The 23,436-nt window shown below is 44.2% G+C and overlaps 1 protein-coding gene and 1 long non-coding RNA gene across 8 annotated transcripts in view; one reads left to right on the forward strand and one right to left on the reverse strand.

The window, feature by feature from the left end:
- Positions 1–23,436, forward strand: part of LOC147102800 (uncharacterized) — a 105,982-nt gene that overhangs the window by 57,358 nt on the left and 25,188 nt on the right. The window lies entirely within an intron of this gene.
- Positions 1–23,436, reverse strand: part of sdk2b (sidekick cell adhesion molecule 2b) — a 1,061,066-nt gene that overhangs the window by 48,888 nt on the left and 988,742 nt on the right. For all 7 annotated transcript variants that reach the window (XM_085963616.1, XM_085963614.1, XM_085963610.1 and 4 more), the window contains one exon: positions 13,964–14,093. In XM_085963616.1, coding sequence (XP_085819742.1) covers positions 13,964–14,093 — 130 coding nt within the window. The remainder of the gene's footprint in view (positions 1–13,963; positions 14,094–23,436) is intronic.

The following is a 23,436-nucleotide window of genomic DNA, read 5'->3' on the forward strand; positions in this document are numbered from 1 at the left end:
AAACCTTGCAAGAACAGCTGCCTTGACACCACAATATCCTGACTTGCTACAGCCTGTGCCAAAGCTAAGCAACTGCAACAGCACTACCTTTCAACATTTCCTTTACACCAGAGTCTATAATGGAACAATGCCAAATGATGTCTTAGGAAATGAGTTAAAATGCAACGAATGTTTAATTAGAAATGAGGATGAGTGATTAATCAGGCTGTTCCGTGGTTACAGATAATCACCTACTCCCAATGAAGTCAACCAGATTTACGTAGTATTACATAGTATTTATAGCACAGAAACAGGCCATTCGGCCCAACAGGTCCATGCCGGTGTTTATGTTCCACACGAGCCTCCGCCTGCCCTTCTTCATCTAATCCAATCAACATATCATTTTATTCCTTTCTCCTTCATGTGTTTATCTAGATTCCCCTTAAATGCATCTATGCAAGTCGCCTCAACTACTCCTTGTGGTAGCACGTTCCACATTCTAATCACTCTCTGGGTAAAGAAGTTTCTCCTGAATTCCCTATTGGATTTATTAGTGACTATCTTATATTTATGGACCTTAGTTCTGGTCTCCTCCGCAAGTGGAAACATCTTCCCTATGTCTACCCTATCAAACCCTTTCATAATCTTAAAGACCTCTATCAGGTCACTCCTCAGTCTTCTCTTTTCTAGAGAAAAGAGCCCCAGCCTGTTCAATCATTCCTGATAGGTATAACCTCTCAGTTCTGGTATCATTCTAGTAAATCTTTTTTACACCTTCTCCAGTGCCTCTATATCCTTTTTATAATATGGAGACCAGAACAGTTCACAATACTCCAAGTGTGGTCTAACCAAGGACCTATACAGGTTTAACATAACTTCTCTGCTTTTCAATTCTATCCCTCTAGAAATGAACCCCAGAGCTTTGTTTTTCACTGGTTCTATATCTGATGCATTCCCATGTGATTCATGTAACACCCAGATCCCTCTGCTCCCCTATCCCATTTAAGCACTTAGGCCTAGAAATTCAGTTGTTTGCGCCAGCCGCTAGCGCCTTAGGAGGAGGAGAAGTGGGGTGCTAAGCGGCTAGCGCCCGGGCGCAGCGCGATCTGCGCCTCTCGCGAACTTCAGTTAAGATTTAGCGGCGGCGCAAAACCTTTGTGCTCAGATCCTGACGTCATTTCATGGTGCAACACCCTTTGTGCGCCCCAAACCGGAAATTCAGTGGCGCCGGCCTATTGTGCGCCTGGTGCCCCTAGCGACTGGTAGAGGGGAACGGTTCCCAGTCGCTGCGGGGCGCGGGGGGCGCTAATTAAAGGGGACTCCTCCTGCAGTATAAATGGCAGCATTTTGCACCACTCCTTCTTTGTGAGAGACGGATCTTTGGAGAGAGACAAAGGTAGAGAGCTTTCTGGTTTGGCTCAACACTCGCACAGGTACTTGTGGCTTCAGGCCACAGCTTTGCACTTGTCTTGAACTTCAGAGTCATAGCATTGATTGGAAGCATATAATGGGGGCTGCAATGGGTGGAAACGTTGGGCTTCTCCATTGCATTCAAAGGGCTCAGAGACGCCGTGAGAGAGTGCCAGTCATGGCCAGACGGAGAAGGGGCAACAGGCGTCAGCAAAGGAGGCCTTACCCACCCAGGGTATACCGCCAGCAGTTCTCATATCGGAACATGTCTGAGAAGCAGTGTGTTCGGAGGCTGCGATTCAGAAGGGCGGTGGTCACTGAGATCTGCCACCTGCTTCGCGGAGATCTGTAGCCACAGCTGAGGAGCAGGACGTCTCTGTCGGTGGCAGTGAAGGCGACGGTGGCTCTCAACTTCTATGCCACCGGCTCCTTCCAATCCGCTACTGGGGACATTTCCAACATCTCCCAGTTTGCGGTACATTGCTGCATCCGCCAGGTGACCAATGCCCTTTTCAGAAGGAGACGTCAGTTCATCTCCTTCCCCATGACCGTTGACAAGCAGCAACAGCGTGCAATGGGCTTTGCAGCATTAGCGGGCTTCCCCATGGTGCAGGGCGCCATTGACTGCACGCATGTGGCTTTGCGGGCACCTCTAGAGAATGCCGAGGATTACCGCAACCGGAAGGGCTACCATTCGCTCAACGTGCAGTTGGTGTGTGACCACAGGCAGCTCATCCTAGCTGTCAATGCCCGCTTTCCAGGCAGCAGCCATGATGCCTTCATCCTGCGCCAGACTTCTGTGGCAGACACGTTCGAGGCCCAGCCTCACCCACAAGGATGGCTTCTCGGGGACAAAGGCTATCCTTTGTGCACCTGGCTGATGACCCCGCTCCGTGCGCCCAGCACCGCTGCTGAAGAGGGATACAATGAGAGCCATCAAGCAACCAGGAACATCATTGAGCAAACAATCGGCGTGCTGAAGCAACGGTTCCGCTGTCTGGATCGTTCCGGGGGAGCCCTACAGTACTCGCCTGAGCGAGTCTCCCATTTCGTTGTCGTGTGCTGCATGCTGCACAACCTGGCTATCTGCAGGACTCAGCCACTGCCAGCAGACATTGGAGGACCACCAGAGGAGGAGGAGGAGGACCAGCACAGGAGGGAGGCAGAAAGTGCAAGGGCCGCCCGTCGGCGGCTTATTGCAAGTCGGTTCTAGGCCCCCTCTCAGGGAATGGCTTGTGCCAATGGCAGATGAATGTAGCCGCTCCACAATCCCTCAGCCAAGCAGGGCAACCAGGACTTCCAAATGAAAGCATTGACAGTGCGATTTAAGAAATTTTTTTACTATGATACCTCTGTGCCCTTCCCACATGACAAACTAATGGAGAGAAACCCCCCGCAAAAACACAAATACACCAGTCTCGGCCTTTAAATATGAAACAAATACACCAGTCTCGGCCTTTAAATATGAAACAAATACACCAGTCTCGGCTTTTATAAGTAAAACAAAACATTTGGCCACATCTTCTACTTTTTCCCCTGCGAGGGTGATCCGTTTCGCTTCCGTGACTGGCCCCTACCCGCCCTGCAGCTCCTCCTCAATGGGACCCCAGTGGCTGCAGCAAGGCTGGGGGAAGGCTGCTGAGGGTCAGATGGTGAGACGGCAGATGCTCTTGGGGGTCGGCCTGGACCAGCTCTGGGCCTGGAGGGGCCGGCTGCTGACTGCTCCAACTCTGCTTGGGCGGCAGCAGTCTGTCCAACAGCTGGTGGCAGCTGCAATGGAGGAGTGACAGTGTTGGCTGCAGGAATGCTGCCAACCTGACAGATCATAGGCACTCCCTGGTTGGCTGAGACATTGGCACGCGCACGGGCCAGCACTTCAGCATGCGCAGCAATCTGCTGAGGCACAGACTGCTGGGCTGCTGCAGCACAGCGAGTGCCCCGGCGATGCCTGGCCGATCTAGTGAGTGTGGCAGCAGTTAGTGCCCGTGTGGCCCTGGTCTGTGTCTGCATGACAGCAGCCAGTGAATGCACGGCACGACTGAGCACTTGGCTAGAAGCCGCCTGTGAAGCAGTGAAGTCCTGCTGACTCCTAGCCTGTGCTGCCGCGATGTCCTGCAGACTCCTGGCCTGTGCTGCACTGAATTGTTGCAGACTCCTGGCCTGTGCTGCACTGAATTGTTGCAGACTCCTGGCCTGTGCTGCCGCGACGTCCTGCAGACTCCTGGCCTGTGTTGCCCCGAGTTCCTGCACACTCCTTGCCAGTGACTCTATGGAGTCAGGCATCCTTGCCACTGCAGCCATGAGCTCAGTGTGCCTGCGCTCAGCCTGGGCGCCCATTTCCGCTAGGAGCCGCACCTCCTCTGCGCTCACCATAGCAGGACTGGAGGCCGCTCTCACCCTCCGGGGAGAAGGCTGCCGAGCTTCCACACCCCTCCCGCGTTGCTGCAGCCCGCTGGTCCCCGGAGCTTCACTATCCTCCGACCCTTCCCCCCTGCTCCCCTCCAGGGAAGACGTGTCACCATCATGGCCATGGGCTGCCTCGGCTGAGGTTGTCCCTGATGGGCTGGCTTCCTCTTCCTCCTCCTCTATGTCTGACTCGGACACAGTGCCAGCTTGAGGGGCCGCCTCCTCACCTGGCAAGTCACCATCTGAAAGCAGGGAGGCACAAGAGTTGCTTTAGAGTGAGGACAGGGCGGCAGCGAGGGAGGCATGAGTGCTGCTGTGCACTGCATTGATTCGATAATGGCAAAGGATGCTGGTGTGAGGCGCAAGTGGAAAGGGAGAGGTCAAAAAGGTGATGACCTTACCATTGGTGCCCAGAACAGGGTCAGCATCTCCAGTGGCGACGGGGCCACTCAGCCGGCCTGCCATGATCCGCTCCACTCGCTGCTCGAGGTCGCTCAGCTGTTTCAGGTCAGGCCGGCCTCCCCCGGTCTGTCGCTGCTGTCTTCTGTTATGCGCCAGCTTGGCCTGCAAGAGAAAGGACCGCCTCTAAGTACAGTGTCAAGCCCTGATCTTGCCCACACTGCCTCCCATGTTCGATTAGCCCTGACAGTGTCAAGCCCTGATCTTGCCCGCACTGCCTCCCATGGTAGAATAGCCCTGACAGTGTCTAAAGTCCTGATTGCGCAAGTGCTTTTCATGACAGTCCCATAGCTGCTGGATGAGGGCTGGCCATTAGGGCTTTCAGACCTGTTTGGCCATAAAGTGAGGTGCACATGCAGGGATGAGGAGGATACTGGAAAGGGTACTCACCCTGACAACCCGAGTGAGGTCGTTGAATTTTTTCCGGCACTGGGTTGGTTTCCTGCCAACCACGCTGTTGGACATGACCCTGTTTGCCACATTCCTCCATGCTTTCCGATATTCGGCGGGCAGCGGCCTCCTGCCACCCTCAGGGAAGAGGATATGGCGCCTGCGGTCCACTGCGCCAACCAGCAGCCTCAGGTCACCCTCGCCGAAGTGCTACGCTCTCTCCCTGGCCTTCTCCATTCTCCTGGGCATGGAGCTGTTCCAGAAGCAGTGTTCAGGCCTTCCCTTAGGGCTGCAGTGTGCAGGGCGTGGCAGCCAAGCAATTCCACCCTCCCCCTTTAAGTGCTGACCGGCGCCTGACTGTCTGGCCTCAATGAGCAACTCGCCGCACCTGCGCTGCGCCCACCTTCGGTGTTTGCGTCCCGGATCGCCGGCTTAGCGCCTAATGATAGTCGTGCATCGCCTGCTTTAGCGCAGCAGCAACCTCTTGGGGCGATGCAACTGAATATCAGCAAAGATGGCGCTAAGTTGCGCCAGGCGCAAAAGTTAGCGAACGCCATGCTGTAGCGCCCCAAACGTGGCTATACTGAATTTCTAGGCCTTATTTTCCCAGGAGTATGTGGCCTCCTTATTCTTCCTACCAAAATGTACTACCTCACACTTATCTATGTTGAAGTTCATTTGCCAATTACATGCCCATTCTGCAAGTTTACTAATGTTTTCCTGTATTTTGTTGCAGTGCCCTGTATTAAACCCCACCCAATTTGGTGTTGTCTGCAAATTTTAATTTTGATTGCAACACTATTGGCTATTTTTAGCACATCACTAAGGCCAATTTTCATTTAAGGTATTGCAATTGATGGGAGGCAGCCACCTGCTTGAGTTCATGATTACTGAGCCTAGCTGAGTTTCTGGGCTCAGCCTAATGTTCATATTGTAGGTGAGCTGCTAGCACAAGTCATGTTTGGGATTGGCAGCTCACTCATTAGTCAATGGGCGATCATGTAATACTACAGGCCTTAAAGGCCTGCGACAATTTATTGGGCCTTTTTTGCTTGAGTTGGAGGAGTTCAAGGACTATCTACTGTAACAGCAGACGACACAAAGCTGGGTGGGAGGGTAAGCTGTGAGGAGGATGTCGTGAAACTCCAGTACGATTTGGACAGATTGGGTGATTGGGCAGAAACATGGCAAATGCACTATAATGTGGATAAATGTGAGGTTATCCACTTTGGTGGCAAAAACAGGAAGGCAGATTATTATTTGAATGGCAATAGATTGGGAGAAGGGGAAGTACAAAGAGACCTGGGTGTTCTTGTGCACCAGTCGCTGAAGGTAAGCATGCAGGTGCAGCAGGCGGTTAAGAAGGCAAATGGTATGTTGGCCTTTGTAGCAAGAGGGTTCGAGTACAGGAACAAGGATGTCTTGCTACAGTTGTACAGGGCCTTGGTGAGACCGCACCTTGAGTATTGTGTGCAGTTTTGGTTGCCTTACCTGAGGAAGGATGTTCTTGCCATGGAAGGAGTGCAGCGAAGATTCACCAGGCTGATACCTGGGATGGCAGAAATGACGTATGAGGAGAGATTGTGTCGATTGGGCTTATACTCACTGGAGTTTAGAAGATTGAGAGGGGATCTCATCGAAACTTATAAAATTCTGTCAGGCCTGGACAGACTAGATGCAGGAAGGATGTTTATGATGGCCGGGGAGTCCAGAACCAGGGTCATAGTCTAAGGATAAGGGGTAAGCCATTCAGGACTGAAATGAGGAGGAATTTCTTCACCCAGAGAGTGGTGAACCTGTGGAATTCTCTGCCACAGAGGGCGGTGGAGGCCAGTTCATTAAATATATTCAAAAAAGAGTTGGATATATTTCTTAAGGTTAAAGGGATCAAGGGATATGGGGAGAAGGCAGGGACAGGGTACTGAATTTGGATGATCAGCCATGATCTCATTGAATGGCGGAGCAGGCTCGAAGGGCCGAATGGCCTACTCCTGCTCCTATCTTCTATGTTTCTATGTTGCATAGTCTCAAGCCGGTGGATGTGAGTTCACTGTACAAACTGCCCATAACTTGGCACAAATTGACAATGGCACTCGGCGAGGCCGCAAGGATGACTGGTGTGGGAAATGAAAAACATACACACTTGTGTAGTTGGAGGAACCCTTCTAAGGCTAGATATGAGGTACATTTTTTGGCAGAGAGAACTACTGTACTGCTGCTACCCTGGGACAACTTGGTGCTACCATTGGGTGCAATCAGCAAAATAAAGGATAACTATTTTTAAAGCAGGAACTGCTTAGAAGAAAGCAACAATATTGTTCTTGCCTGTTACACAAATATACTTGTGTCTCTTTGCAAAGCTCAGAATTCATATCCAGAAAATGGTTGGTTTCATTTTAGTAATGAATGCTTCAGATGCTTTTCTTTATTCATTGCTCAATATGTTTTCTGTTTAAAAAAAGTTTTCTTGGATGTGGGATGTAGTGAATGCTCGTTAGTGTTGGATAACTGTGGCATAGGGCCAGCTTTCCCAGCAGTGCTAAAAATCATGCAAGTCTATGACCTAAAATCATTTATGCCATATCGATTGACATAGAAAATCATTGGGAATTTGTACACTGTTTATTATAGCTGTTTTAATACTAAAAGCGGGCTTGAATGTAATATGACAAAAAGATTTTCAAAAGTTTATTTTGAAAAAATGTTGAACTGCATGTGTCAGGTCAGTACATCTTCATAATATCTTAGTGGTAGTTCCTTTTCCAGCTCTTATTTGATAGAAACTATGAACATCTGGATGCAAAGAGATTCAGTCAAGGTGAACTCATTCATTGATTTGATGTTCTTACTAGGAAGTTCTCATTATGGTATTATATCCCAAAATTTAAATTGAATGAAATGTAACTTTAAATAATTGATCAGTTTGGCTTGTCCTTTCAAGTTTTTCACTGGTTCTATAGTTGATACATTCCCATGTGATTAGAGAATTCACCCAATAGGGGAACAGCTTAAGCTTCCATTATTGATTCTTCCTTGTAATTTCTAGCCGCCCCTTCAGATTTTTTCTTCTAAAAAGCTGGCAGCTTTTAATCTCACAGGAGGTTCAGCTGTCTGAAGCTCAAGTTCAAATCATTAATAACCTAAAATATTTGTCTTCACTCATCTGAACTTCATCCAGCACTGCATCCAAATTTAAAAACTGGACCGTATTATTTATCTTCACTGAAAGGCTTGTTAAATGCTAATTCTTAGACTATCAGCATTGTTGATAATTTCACCACCCAAATGGTTAATGGTTAACAAATGTAGAATATGATGTACTGTTGCAATCACCTCATGAAACAGAACTATATATATTGGTACCTGTTTAAAAATTATGCTGACACATATTTAGAATTTTTAAATGCTTTAACAAATTAAGGCATAAACAAGTTCAAGAAATATACAGAATATCTATCTTGAGATCAACGAACATTCTGTTGAAAGATGTATATTAATCACTCACAGTTATGGATCTTTCAGAAATTTGAAAGAACTGCTGTGTTGAACAATTGTAGGCAGTTATCCTCTCTGTAATATAAACTGAACACAGAATTTCCAAATGATGGAAATTAGTTCTCAGGAAACCTGCAGTCATAATCTCACAGGTATAAATATCCTTTGAAAGCGTCGGCACATATCAACAGCATGGAGCATACAGACTGCAGCTGCTGCTATGAAAATGTGTGAAAAAGACGATAAAAATCTTACATTGAAAAACATGGGAGTCCCTTGTGGCTTAGTTGGTAAAGGTATCATGTGTTGTGGCATTTGGCCATACAGATCACACTAGTAGCAGGTTCTATCTCTGGTCTGTGCTGCACCCCTGGGATTTATCTTCTCTGTAATATTTACTGAACACAGAATTGATAAATAATGGATATTCGTTCCCAAGAAACCTGCAGTAGTAATCTCACAGGGATAACTAACTTCCACTCCTTCGTGGGACCCAGTAATCCCACTGAAGTGTGTCATGTATCCCCTGCAGTCAAACAGCCTACAGAAATGCACTATCAAAGGTCTTATGTGAAGAATGACCACTTGAATGACATACCAATGGTGTCTGTAGGACAGTATCTCAGTAAAATCAGAAGAAAAATTAGAGGAGAACAAAAAATAAACCATGCATTTAATTAAGAATAGCAAACACAAGGACATGTTCAAGGCTGTCATGTTATCCTGGTATTCAGTTAATGGTTATAAACCACTTGAACTTTACTTCTGAAAATCTTTGGCATAATATGAATCTTTCCATAATTAAATTACAGCTTTGTAATTCACTCCAAGATATCCATTAATCATTTTTAATCTTCTTCCTCCTGCTTAGGCAGTCCCTCGGAACCGAGGCCATTGGGACAAACTAAAACCCCAATGGACAAGTGGGACCCAGTAATTAGCAATGAGGATGAGTTAATTGAATTGAAGGATAAAACTGCAGCTGTTTCTCAGCTACAATCTACTGTACAGCTGCGAGACCATTATCTCTATTGAACAATTTTTATTCTTTATCCTTTTCTTCATAATTATTAACCAAGGCCATACTTATACACTCATACTCTCATGCTGCTTGTTGTTAAGTCCAGCATAACATCACAATACATTCTAACACCAACTGAATGTCAGTTAGTAGTTAATGAAAGTTATGCAGCCTGCCTTCAAGGTTTATAGGAAAAAAAATGCCTGGACTTTCAACCCAGAGGCTGGTTTACCTGAATTCCAGCCTTGGTAGATACTGAAACTCATGTATGCTTGTTGAGTAAATTGAATTAGTTTCCATCCATCCTGCTGAAGGACAGGATTTAGTTGTTCTTCCTCATTCTTTAAATGATTTTATCTTCCACTTATCAATGAATAGCTCATCATCAATGGGCGTAAGTTTCTTTCAGGCATTTTTGCAGAATACATATATTACCTGACCCTCCTTTTTTCCATAAGTGAGCCCAGTTGATAGCCGAATAACAATTTTAAACTACTTATGGTGTCTAGATATGACAATTGCTTCAGGCAGCAGATAGATAGACTGAGACAGGTAGAGAGAGTAACATAAGTCTGATCAGAATCAGTACAGGTATCTTTATGCTGAAATTAAAGCAAATGGTAATTTTCAGTGTAAGTAATTTCATTACACATTTCGATGGTTCAAACGGTGGTATGTAAGTTAATGTTAGCACAAGATTTAGATTATGCGTGGACCAGAAATATAAGATCTTTTCTTCTCATTTCATAAATCCTGATTTGAAAGGGTGCTGTGTGTTTGAAATGGTAATCAACAGGAACATCAAAAGCAGTGGTGGATGTTAGATGAATTCTAATGGAACTAGGTACAGTTTCTCACAAATTAGACTCTACTGAAGGATGCAAATTTACATCTTCATCAGAATACTAAATTGAAATTTTTTCTACAAGCCACAGGTTTTCTTCCCATTGACTTTAAATCAGTGGAAAATCTACTTAATACCTTCTTAATAGAAAGTTGTGCCAATTCTACAATGTGATTTATTACCTTTATTCTTTAGCCATAATTTAACATTTAGGCTCATTAGAAAGATTTGGAAAATCTGTCATTTTATTTTTCTTCCTAATTTTGTGCCCTTGCCTCCTCTCTTGAAAGTGTCGACTCCTTTCTGGGTTATGCATTCACAGGCTCCCATGGTACCTCACCCAGCATCTATTATTCATGTGTGAGCCTTGATAGGCTATTTGACTTCCAGCAAAAGTACTGGACAGCAATCAAGAACAGGAACACTGATTGAAATAATAATTCTACCCAGGGGCACTGAGGTCTATTATAGTGTCCCTACCACTGCTGAGCTAAGATCAACTAACTCAATGCAGAGCAGAGATCAAACTTGACACTTTTCTGGTCTTTCAGGCCGAGCTACTCACTGGATAAATTCACTCAGTGAGGCAATCGGAGAGCCACAGAAGATCTGGTTGCTCACCTTTTGTATATTTATCCTAACTGCAGACTGACCAGAATTGACACTCAAATTGAGCAGGTTGAAATTCATGACTTCAGAGTACTTATAGACTTGGGCTATTTACTGGAATGAAAAATAATGTACAGAGGACAGCTCCATTTCTAGGGGAAAAATGCAAATAAAATCTGATTATATCACACCTTCAATTTTGTTCCTTTACCATTCCTTCCTTAAAATCAGCAACTCATGTTGAAGTGCTGTTCTACAGCTGGTGGCAATCCTCTGAAACGTTGCCATTTTTTTCCAGTGTGATTTTGGACATTGACTGTCAGAGATGATTCAGCTATGGGGCCAACACAGATGAATCTTGTTCTTGTTCTTACCCAATGTCCATAAATTTCCAGCAGGGGTTAGAAGCAAAACATTTGGTAGATTCTGTCTCTTATAACCCTGTCAATGCTAAGGCCTTTTGTAGCATTCCTGCTGCTAATCTGGCGGAGGCTGCCTAATTCAACTCGTACCAAGAGCCAAGCCTGGGACCTTCCTGGTTTGGTGTGTTCCCATTCCATACACTGTGTTCCCATTCCATACACTGTGTTCCCATTCCATACCATTTACCAATGAGCTGGTACCTCAGAAACATATTGACAATCAATCATAAAGCTGGGAGGAGGTTGTTGGGGAAACCTGTATTCAAGACTATTTGATTCAACAATACTAAACATTGGCCCAGTAATTCGGGTCCCAACGCATGAGTACAGAAGGGGTACTCACGCGTGGGCCCGATGGAAGTGCCGGTTTTCAGGATGTACAGCGCATGCGCTGAAAACCGGCATTTCCTGTCCTCTGAACCAAGGGGTTAAGAGGCGGAACGCGTGCGACGTATCAGGCAGCGCGTGTGCGCTGAAATTCCATTTTTTGTAAAGAGTTGCCCGTGCGTAAAGGCCTCCGGTTTTTACGCTTGAAAAAACCAGACGTAAGTACTTAGTTTTACAGGTAAGTGGTCTATTAATACAATTTAGAATTTTTTTTCAACAGGTTTATTATTTTTAAAGAATTTACAGTAAGGTAAGTGTATTTTTTGACCCGATTTGTTAAAAAATTATATTTTTCAAAAATTTGATTAATTGTTTAAAATAGTTTTTTTACAGTTATTCATAGTTCATTTATTTATTGGGATTTTTTAAAACTTTTATTTGTAGTTTAAGTGCTGTTTTGGGCGCCCTGAGTTTTCATGAGTTTGACAGTTCTTACTATCAAACTCATGAATGAACTTTTGCAACCTCCCATTGGTTGCCCAGTGCCCACGTGATCCCAGCCGGCTCATCAAAATAACTACGCTTTAATTCTGTTTAAAACTACTTTACATTCTTCAAAATAATGTAAAAGTATTTAAAACTTTATAAAAGTTAGCTAAAGATTAATAAAAATACAAAAAAATTATTTAAAATGCTGCTCTGCATGTGAAATTGCTTTTCAGCTTGTGTTAAAAATTGGGGGCGTGGCCTATAGTAAGGAGACCTCAAGGGGCGTGTCTAACTTAGACTCCGTGCTCGAGGCTTCGCGCTGGCTGCACTCCTGGGCGGCGTGACGTCAGACACTGCCCGGGAGTAATCAACTGAAAAAAGGAATTCCAAGCGTCCCGGGAGCAGAATGGCCAGCGTGCAGTGTAAGTGCACATCGGGGGCTTGCACGCGCGGCAAGCCCCCGAACCTAATTTCTGGGCCAATATTTTTAATGGTTTGGGTGTAGGAATTTGAGAGGTTTCTGCATTATATTCTTGTATGACTTTGGATAGACAGGGCAAATGTGTTTCTAAAAATTGGCTTTAGCCAGCAATATCTCTAAAGGAGGCTCATTGTATTTGTGCAAGAGAATCACAGATGGGTTGTCTGGGCCAAATCATCAACAACAACAACTTGTATTTATATAGCATCTTTAACATAGTAGAATGTCCCAAAGTGCTGCACAGGAGTATTATAAGACAAAAAATTTGACACAGTGCCACATAAGGATAAATTAGGGCAGGTGACTAAAAGCTTGGTGAAAGAGGTAGGTTTTAAGGAGTGTTTTAAAGGAGGAAAGAGAGGTACCGAGGCGGAGAGGTTTAGGCAGGGAATTCCAGAGCTTAGGGCCTAGGCAACAGAAGGCACGGCCACCAATGGTTGAGCAATTATAATCAGAGATGCTCAAAGAGGGCAGAATTAGAGGAGTGCAGATATCTCGGGGGGTTGTGGGGCTGAAGGAGATTACAGAGATAGGGAGGGGTGAGGCCTTGGGGGGATTTGAAAACAAGGATGAGAATTTTGAAATCAAGGTGTTGCTTAACCAGGAGCCAATGTAGGTCAGTGAGCACAGGGGTGATGGGCCAATGGGACTTGGTGCGAGTTAAGACTCGGGCAGCCGAGTTTTGGATGACCTCAAGTTTACATAGGGTAGACTGTGGGAGGCCAGCCAGGAGTGTGTTGGGATAGTCAAGTCTAGAGGTAACAAAGGCATGGATGAGGGTTTCAGCAGCGGATGAGCTGAGGTAAGGGCGGAGTCAGGCGATATTACGGAGGTGGAAATAGGTGGTCATAGTACCCGTTGAATTAAAGCTAATCAAGTTACTGATCATTTGATGGACAATAGGAATTTTATATATTACCTCCAGGTCATGACAATCATAAAGTCATGGTTTCATTTACAGTCAGGTGCGAAAAACAAGCAGACCATTGAGTGGTCAAGGGAGGACAGTTCATACCGTATTTACTTGAGAGTTTAAATTGGTTATATCTTAAGAGTCTGACCATTGAGAAGAAATTGTTTGACCACTAATTGAACCTACTGCAACATCAAATTAAAGAAAGTAATACAATTGAAGAGCTATGTGATTCCCACTTACATGTTTCACACTGTCTCAACCAGATGATGAGGTCATCTCTAAGGTAATGTCCAACAAAGACTCAGTCAGAAGCTACTGAAAATACTACAAGAATTTTGAAACAGTTTCTCTAGTATTGTATCTCTGTGTGTGTAACGGATTCTTAAAAGTAAATTTAACTGTTAGTTCTAGCCTATTCATCGGATAGCACTATATATTTTTTTGAGCAAACAGGAGAACATTATGAGCCTCCTATGTGATCTCTGACATTCTACAGTCAAGGGGTAATTGGCTGTCTTAGTACATACACTGTCATTCATGCCACATAGGTTTTGATCCATAGAACACTTGTTCTGCTTATGGAAACTGCCTTACTGATGTGAACACAAGTTAAGGTATTGGGAGAAAGCCTGACTGTAACATTGGGTGCAGTATGAATCAGTGTTATACACTTCCAAGAATACGCCAGCAATCTTGGGTAAAGATTGATGCTTACCTGAGAGTCTGATATTTCAGAGGGTTTCTCGGTCAGGCTGCTGCTCTCTGCTGGGATTAGGTCATTGTATTTTGTGCTGACATCCTCATCTGAGTAGTGGAGGCTACCGGGACTTGGCCGTGGGGGTGATCTGTGGAAATGAGATACCTGTGAGAGCCTGTAATAATCCTTGATAACGAAGTGCATGACATTTTTATTCAGTATCAGTCAGCCTGTTCGAGCATTTCCTTTCATTTCTATGCTCATAACAGCAAGACACACCCCACGTAAAACCACATTGATAGCACTGGGTTTTGGAAGAGTACCAAGCAAATTTCAGAAGGATTCTACATATTAATTTCTTAATGTTATATCTGTTTGATTAAGACTTCAATAAAATTTGGAATTCTGTTCTTTCGGGTTTACACTGTAGGAAGTACAAATAATACCAGGTCTGCACTAACACCAAATTCAGGGGTAAATGTACTGGCACAGTTTGTGACTAGCTTGAGGTGTGATTAAAAAGATATCAGATAAGTAATTTGCAACTTCACCATTGAGCTGCATGAATATTGTATTATATTGAATACCAGGCTTTCACCTCTTCACAATTGATAGTCCCTGTTGAACATGAAAGTCGTGTGTACTTCATCGAACCTGAGCACCATTTAGCCCATACTTGGCAATACAGACACAACAAAAACACTTCTTCAGAACTTCTGTGTATTTTTTCTTCTTTAGAACACCTCTGTAATGCTGCCAGCTTTGTATTGATAGAGCATAGTTACACAGTTACTATGTACTGCTGTGTCACATATTCACAGTGTTCCCATGACCATCTGTTTGTAGTTTACTTCATTCTTGTAGTTAAATAAGCAGAGTGAGGGCTCCCCCAGTGACTGAGAGGTAAAGCCATTGTCAGTGAAGCATTCAGAAGAGAAAGATCCCAAATTAAATCCATGGTCTGTCCTGAGTTTGTGAATATCAACCAAAGCAGTTGCAAGGGCTTTGCAGTTGGGCTCAGGTCCTCTTGTTAGGGAGGAGAGAAAATAGCCAGTTCATATTCCTGATTGCTATCCAATGATTGTTGCTGTAAAGTGTGTCCCCCACCCCAACCCCCACCTATGCTAGAATAGCCAGCTGACAGTCGCTGTCTAGGATAGCACATGAAGAATGGCCATCTTGCTATATCTTAAACTGCAGGAAAATAAATGATTAATACATTGCAAAATCAATATATTAAAAAAGAGCAATACAGTACTTATTTAATAAATACATTGCCTCATGTGATACTGAGCGATATAGGCCAGAAAGGTCTCCGGTTTGAACCAAATTAGCTGATTTCAGCTCGGACAGGTGTAGGGGTGCTACAATTGCTCCCAGTGCCCCTGTATTAAGGAGGGAACAATAGAGCAGGGGCCCTGCTCCTGACTTCTATCGACTAACCTCAGCTAGAAGTGCCTGTGTGTGGACATCATGTGAGACAGTCGTGCTTCACTGTGATGCCTACCATGATGAATAGCCTACTCTCAGTTTCTGCCTTGACTCACATGTGAAGAATGGTCACTTGGGCGAGGTGCCAAGGGTGACTAGGAGGATCTGTGGAACCATATCCAAGCAAGGTATCAATACCTTCAGGGGAGTAGATAATATTTGTGAGAGAAAGAAAATACAAAATGGGGAACAATAAGACGTTAAGTTTATCCCAATATTGATTTTAAGGCTTTCACCATCACCTGTGACCTCATTACTTGTTGGTTTTATTTATTCATAAAACAAACATCATATCCACTTTTCCTTTTGCTTTTTACTACAGGAAGGATAATGAAACTAGCGGAACATTTTTACTACGACCTTGCAGCAAATTCTTTTACGACATCAGCAATAATAACATTGCTGACACCATAAAAACTTTTAATAATACAACACAACTTGAAACTCTAATATTCTCCAATGTTTGGCCCAAAAACCAAATTAATTATGAAAGGCCTCATGTTTCCATTTGAAACAATCAGGAAGTTTGATTCATTCTGGACTACACTGTAGGCAATTTATTTACATAAACCTAAGCAGCACATGACATGGTCACAACAGCTCGCTGGCGGTGTGGATCATTATTTGTACTGCAAACAAAACCCTGAATGTGTTCTCAGTAGTGCTGTCAATCCTAGCACAGTGATGACTGAAAGGCTGATATTCAATAACATCATAGAGCTCCAACTTTCAGTGCTTGCAGACACTATTGTAACTCAATAAAGCATTTGAAAGTCCAGGCATGGCACGTCAGGCTGTTGGAACAGCAGCAACACCAATTCTTTGACAAAGCATTTCAATAGCTCATAACAAACTGCCCCCAACTGATTAAACATTTTGCCTGTGTACGATTTGTGCAATGGTCATTGTTTGGAACCCAATACATGACTGACTGGTTTTGAAATCAGTACTGGAAGCGCTAGGCCATTAAATTGGTCTGGCATTTATGGGTTTTCAAACATTTATAGTGCACATGAACTGAGCCATATAGACCATTTAAGGCCCCTGCCTTAATCCTTGGTTTGTGCTGAGTTAGCTAATCTCAGCTGTGATGATGATTGATCTAACTGCAAGTGGGCTAGGAAAGTGAAAATTAACCTAGGTTCCCATTCCTCATCACTATAAATGATCCCTGATGCAAAGCACACCTGTGTTAATAGATACAACCTCAACTGTGATGCCTTCCATGGGCAACTAGCCTGTTGAAACTCACTATCTAGGCTCACATGTTAAGAATGGTCACTTTGGAAAGGTACTGAAAGGTAGCTGGACACACCATGTCCAAACAGGGCTCAGTTGTTAAAAATACAGCAATATTTTGAGTTGGCAAATAACATTTTCTGTCTAAGATATAACATTAACTTGATCCTACACCAGTGCTTTTGGACAAGTTAGTATCCAGAAGCCCTAAAAATCCATTTGTAGATTTGAAGTAAACAATTGCAGCTAGTCTACCAATGGCATATTTACATTATATCGGCAAATCTGGACCCACAAATTTAGGATGTCACGGAGGCCATGAATCATTTTAACAGGGCTGTTGGTTGATTGAATTTCTTCATGTCTTTTACTGCCCCCCTTGCCATCCTCTTTTTGCTTCCATCTTATCCCAACTGTTCTGTCTTTCTTCCCACCCTTTCCACAATTTATGGTCCCTGACACCAAGATTAAAGTCATTACTTAATTTGTACAGAGCTATGAACAGGGCGATCAGCAAAAATGTTTGGAATGAGATTAATGGTTGAAAGAGTGAAACAGATTGCAAACCTATTTAAGCACGTGCAACTGTGTGATTGTTTTAAAGAAAGACTTGCATTTATAGAGTGCCGTTCACAACCTCAGGATTTCAAAGCACTTTACAACCAATGATGTATTTTTGCAGTGTATTCACCTTGGTGTCATATTTGACGCTGAAATGATCTTCTGACCACATATCCACGGCATAACTAAGATCGCCTATTTCTACCTCCGTAACATCACCAATCTCCGCCCTTGCCTCAGCTCATCCACTGCTGAAACCCTCATCCATGCCTTTGTTACCTCTAGACTTGACTATTCTAATGCACTGCTGGTTGGCCTCCCACGTTCTACCCTACGTAAACTTGAGGTCATCCAAAACTCGGCTGCCCGTGACCTAACGCACACCAAGTCCTGTTCACCCATCACCCCTGTGCTCACCGACCTACATTGGCTCCTGGTTAAGCAACGCCTTGATTTCAAAATTCTCATCCTTGTTTTCAAATCCCTCCATGGCCTCGCCCCCTCTCTACCTCTGCAATCTCCTCCAGCCCCACAACCCCCAGAAATATCTGCGCTCCTCTAATTCTGCCCTCTTGAGCATCCTGATTATAATCGCTCAACCATTGGTGGCCGTGCCTTCTGTTGCCTAGGCCCTAAGCTCTGGAATTCCCTGCCTAAACCTCTCTGCCTCTCTTTCCTCCTTGAAGATGCTACTTAAAACCTACCTTTTTGACCAAGCTTTTGGTCATCTGCCTTAATTTCTCCTTATATGGCTCAATGTAATACTCCTGTGAAGCGCCTTGGGATGTTTTACTATGTTAAAGGCGCTATCTAAATACAAGTTGTTGTTGTAGTAATGTGGAAAATGTGGCAGCCAATTTTGTGCACAGCAATATGATAATGACCAGATAATCTGTTAAGGATGTTGTTTGAGGGATAAATATTGGTCAGGACACTAGAATGAGAAACATCAAATAGGTTATAATTTGAAAACAAAATGGGAGCGACTTGGGCCTGCAAATGAAACAATACAAAGCTAGACATGTAATGACTTTTGGTGGGGGGTGGGAACATGAGAAAATCCTAATAAAGCATATACACCTTTTGAGGGCATTGAAAGCTACTTTTATATTATGCAAAGACCTGTGCCAGTGCCACTGGTTTCTGACTTCCCAGTTTCACGCAGCCAGCTGTAACCCAAAAGGAAACTTGTTGGAATTCACTAAGATCTCGGTCCTGACACTGGTCTTAACAAGTCCCGGCAACATTACTTTCAGGTTGTAGGCAGCCACACGTGACCTGGGCCTTGGGAACCAGTAGCACAGGTCTTCGTGCAATATACAAGTACCGCATGTCAAATTAAAGCAGGAGCAATGCATTACAGCAGAGTTAAAATGTGAATTTGTTTGTCTATGGTACTAGCAACTAGAAAAAGTAATCTGATTTCAAACGACAAAGTAGCACCACAGCGTACTGGAGCTCCATGGTCCTATAGAATGAAAGGATTCAGGCCTGTGCCTGCAGTAACGCACATGATGAGTTCCAGTCCTGGCATGTGCAGCTCAGGTGGAGGGAGAGAATATCAAAGAGTCATTCAGACAGGTCGCTGGTCACCTTACTGGTCAGCTTGAAAGCAGCATTGTTTGAGGCTTAGAAGCATAATAATGGGGAAAATGCATGGTATGCACATGGGAAAGGAAGGGGAGAGATAAAAAAGAAAAAAAATCAATTACGTGTATTACGGATTAGCCCCCTGATGGCTTAGTGGGTAAACTTCCTTTATGGTGTGATATTTAGCCATACTGACCAAGTTCAATCCTCAGCTTGTGCAGAGTTAGCTGATTTCAGCCATACAGCAATTGACTGCTATAATTAACCTCAACACCCCTGGAGTAGAGAAGAGAAAATAATTAGCCTGGGTATACGATCCTGATTACTCTGCAGTAGCCTGTACAATACCAATTTTATTTAGTTAGCGCCTATGATGTAGAAAAACATCCCAAGGCACTTCACAGAGATGTAATCTGGAAAAAAATGGGCGCAGGGGCAAAGGAGATATTAGGAGTCACCAAAAACTTGGTCAAAGAGGTGGGTTTTAAAGATAGTCTTAAAGGAGGAGAGGAAGGTAGAGAGTCAGTGGGGTTTAGGGAGGAAATTAGGAATTTCTAGGCAGCTGAAGGGAAAGGGGATAGACAAGAGACCAGAGTCAGAGGAAAGGTGTTCAGGGGAAATTGTAGGGCTGGAAGAGGCTACATAGATAGGGATAGGTGAGACCATGAAAAGATTTAAATACAAGAATGAGAATTTTAAATTGGATGCTTTGGGGGACTGAGAGCTCGTGTAGGTCAATAAGTTCAGTGGTGATGGGGGAGCAGGACTTGGTGCGGGAGAGGATACGGGCAGCAGAGTTTTGGAGCTGAAGTTTATGGAGGATGGATGATTGGAGGCTGGCCAAGAGAGCATTGGAATAGTCAAGTCTAGAGGTGATAAAGGTTTGGATGAGAGTTTCAGCAGCAGATGGACTGAGGTAGAGGCGGAGACAGGTGATGTTACAGAAGGTGGTTTGTGTGATGGAGAAGATGTGGGGTCAAAGCTTAGTTTATTGTCCAATAGGGCGGCAACATTACAAATAGCCTAGTTCAGCCAGAGACAATGGCTGGGGAGGTGGATTGAATCAGTGCCACGGATACAGAGTTTGTGGTGGGGGGCTAAAATGATGATTTTGGTCTTTCCAACATTTAACTAGAAGGAATGGTGGGTCATCCAAGACTGGATGTTGGGCAAGCAGTCTAACAGCAGAAGCAGTGGAGGGGGTGGAGGGAGCTGGTGGAGAGGTAGAGCTGAGTGTTGTCAGCATACATGTGGTAGCTGACCCCATGTCTGTGGATGATGTTGCCATAGGGCACCACATAGATGGGGAACAGGTGGGGGCAAAGGATAGATCCATGGGGAATTCTGGAGGTAATGTTGTGGAAGTGGGAAGAGAAGCCATTGCTAGAAATGTTCTGGCTATGATCAGTTAGGTAAGAGTGGAACCAACCGAGGGCAGTCCCAGTGAGCTGAATAACGGCGGAGAGGCATTGGAGGAGGATGGTGTGATCGACCACCTGAAAGGCTGCAGGGAGATTAACGAGGATGAGCAGAGATGGTGTATCATGGTCACAACCAAAGTTCCCTGCAAGCCACTTTTTGTTCTGTGTGGCCTGTTTCTTTTAACGCGTGGTTCCTTTAAATTTCTGCGCATGTGCGGTATTTACAATGTAAAAGCCAGTGAGTGGCCTGCACGGGACCTTTCAGATTATTGTGCGGCTGCACGCGCACACCTTAGCAGGAATACTGGTCACAATATAGAGGATGTCATTTGTGACTTTGATGAGGGCCTTTTCAGTGCTGTGGCAGGGGCGGAAACCTCATTGGAGAAATTCAAACAAGGAGTCATGGGAAAGTTGGACACAGATTTGGGAGGCAACAACACGTTCAAATAATTTGGAGAGGAAAAGGAGGTTGGAGATGGGGCAGTAATTTTCAAGGACAGAGGAATCAAGGGGTGAAGGCAATTTTGAAAGGGATGGGACATTACCTGAGGAGAGGGAACCATTTACAATTTCAGCTAGCATGGGGGCCAAGAATGAGAGTCGGGTGGTCAGCAGTTTAGTGGGAATGTGGTCACGGGAGTAAGAGGTGGGTCTCATGGACGGGATAATCTCAGAGAAGACAGGAGAGAAAGAAGAGAAAGACACGGGTGAGTCTTCAGGGAGGTTTGGCATGGCGCAAAAGAGGAAGGGGAAAGCAGCAGATGCAGTTGAATGGATGGTCTCAATCTTAGTGATTGAGCTCCTCGCACATTGTTGGAGGTGAGAGTGGAGGAGGCGTGGAGAGGGGCTTAAGGAGATGGTTGGTAATGTAGAAAAGAAGCCATGGGTTATCTTTGCTCTCCATGATGTTCCTGGAGTTGTGAACAAAGAATGTTGAGGCCTGATAGCACTTGACGTGGTCCAGCCAGATCTGGTGATGAATGTCTAAACCAGATATGCTCAAGTCAATTCCCCTTGGACTTGAGGGAGTGAAGGTGGGGGCCATACCGGGAGGAATGACCAGGATGGAAGCAAGTAACGATTTTACTGGGGACAAGGGCATTAATGGTGGATAAGAGGAAATAGTTGAGCAGATCGACAGGTGCAGCGGTATTGTGGTGAACGGAGGGCCAATGGCTAGGCAGTTGGCATCTTGAAAGTGCAATTCTAAGTGACTTGGAGATGTTCTTTTCAGGGGTGGCGCAGAAGGAAGTGGGAATGGTAGGGGTTTGGGTAATATGGGTGGTGAGGGACATAAGGAAGTGGTCAGAGATGGCCTTGTATATGATCAAGACCATGGGTGTAGAGAGGGCACGTTAGATGGCAAGGTTGAAGGGGGTGTCCATGAATATGGGGAAGATAGTTTATGTGGAGAGAGAGGCTAAGCGACAACAGGAGAACAGTGAAAAACATTTTAAAAATTCAGTACAGGAAAATTGAAGTCCCTCTCAAAGCACCTGCAACATTTTTCATTTTGTGCATTCAGTCCCTCATGTACTGGCTACTACGCTCCTTCCAATAAATAGTACTTTTATGAAGTCCATATATTTACAAACAATTTTCACCTACCCGTAACTTTTTCTTGACACCATGCAGATGAATCATGGTAAAACAGATCTTGGACAAATGGCATGAATACATTTCTACAGCAGTGGTTTGGCATGGTATCTGTTTTAATTTACTTTGTGAGGTTGTCAGTCTCATGAACTGTGACAGAATATTAATGATGTGCTTTTTCTTTATATAAAAAAAGACTTCAATTCACCAGATTTTTGAATGCAGGCATGAACAACTTTTGTTATATTCGTCATCAGTGCAAGGTCAAGTATTATGGCATTATATATTCCACCACTACATTATATTATATTATTAAAAACCTTAATAAAAAAGCTATATTTCGATTTTGGAAAATTTACCTCATTACATCCCTAATGGCACCATTTAGCTGTGATGAGAAAACTTGTCTTACACTGACATGTGGAATTTGACTCATTGTAGAGAGGATTTTACATAGTAAAAGCTCCCTCACTTCGGCCTGTAAATATTAATTCCAGTTTTTGGTGTTGGTGTTCATTCTGATTATAGTAAAGATTTTTTTATCAGCTGTGCACTTGCTGTCTATATATAATTTTGAAGGGACTTTGTCTTTATGCATTATGAGCATTACAAGCCAGAAATTCATGATGGAAATGAATTGGCCCACCATGATAGAGAATACTAAAATCATTGCAACTTTTTTCATTAAGTTCATTTTTAAAATAACTAATAAGTATGGTTTTCATGTGGAAGTTGCTACATTAAATTGGCACTGCTGAAACTTCTCAGAAGTACTGTAATTGATGAGATCACAATGGGCTGGAAATTCACCATCATGTTGGATAGTTAATTTTCTATTGTTGTCAGCCTTGTCTCAGTGGTAGCACTCTCTCCTCTGAGTCAGAAGGTTGTGCGTTCAAGGCCCACTTCAGAGACTTTAGCACATAATCTAGGCAGACGCTCCAGGGCAGTACTGAGGAAGTGCTGCATTTTCAGAGGTGCCATCTTTCCAATGAGACATTAAACCAAGGCCTAGCCTGCTGTCTTAAGTGGATGTAAAAGATCCAATGGTATTATTTGAAGAAGAGGAGGAGAATTCTTCCAGTGTCCTGACCATCATTTATCCCTCAAACAACACCACTGAAACAGATTATCTGATCATTTATCTCACTGCTGTTTGTGGGACCTGGCTGTGTGCAAATTGACTGCTGCATTTGCCAATATTACAACAGTGACGATAGTTCAAAAGTTCTTCAATGGCTGTGAAGCACTTTAGGATGTCCTGGGGATGTGAAAAGCACTATATAAATACAATTTTTTTCTGGACATTGAATGAGAATACATGCACTTTCAGGTGTCAGCTTGGCTCACTTGGTATCAGTTTTGCCTCAGAGTCAAAAATTGCAGGTTGAACCCACTCCAGAACTTCAGCACATAATAATTGGGCTGAAATTTCAGTGCAACATTGAGGGAGTGCTGCATTGTCAGATGCACTGCCCCTTGGATGAGACATTAAACTGAAGATCTGCTTGCCTGTTTCATTGGTTCAGGTGGATGTTAAAGATCCCATGGCACTATTTAAAGAGCAGGGAGTTCTCTGGAGCTGCAAGA

The sequence above is a fragment of the Somniosus microcephalus genome, chromosome 21, assembly GCF_052327205.1.
Source record: "Somniosus microcephalus isolate GS21.2 chromosome 21, FLI_Smic_1.0, whole genome shotgun sequence".
NCBI classification, from domain to species: Eukaryota; Metazoa; Chordata; class Chondrichthyes; order Squaliformes; family Somniosidae; genus Somniosus; species Somniosus microcephalus.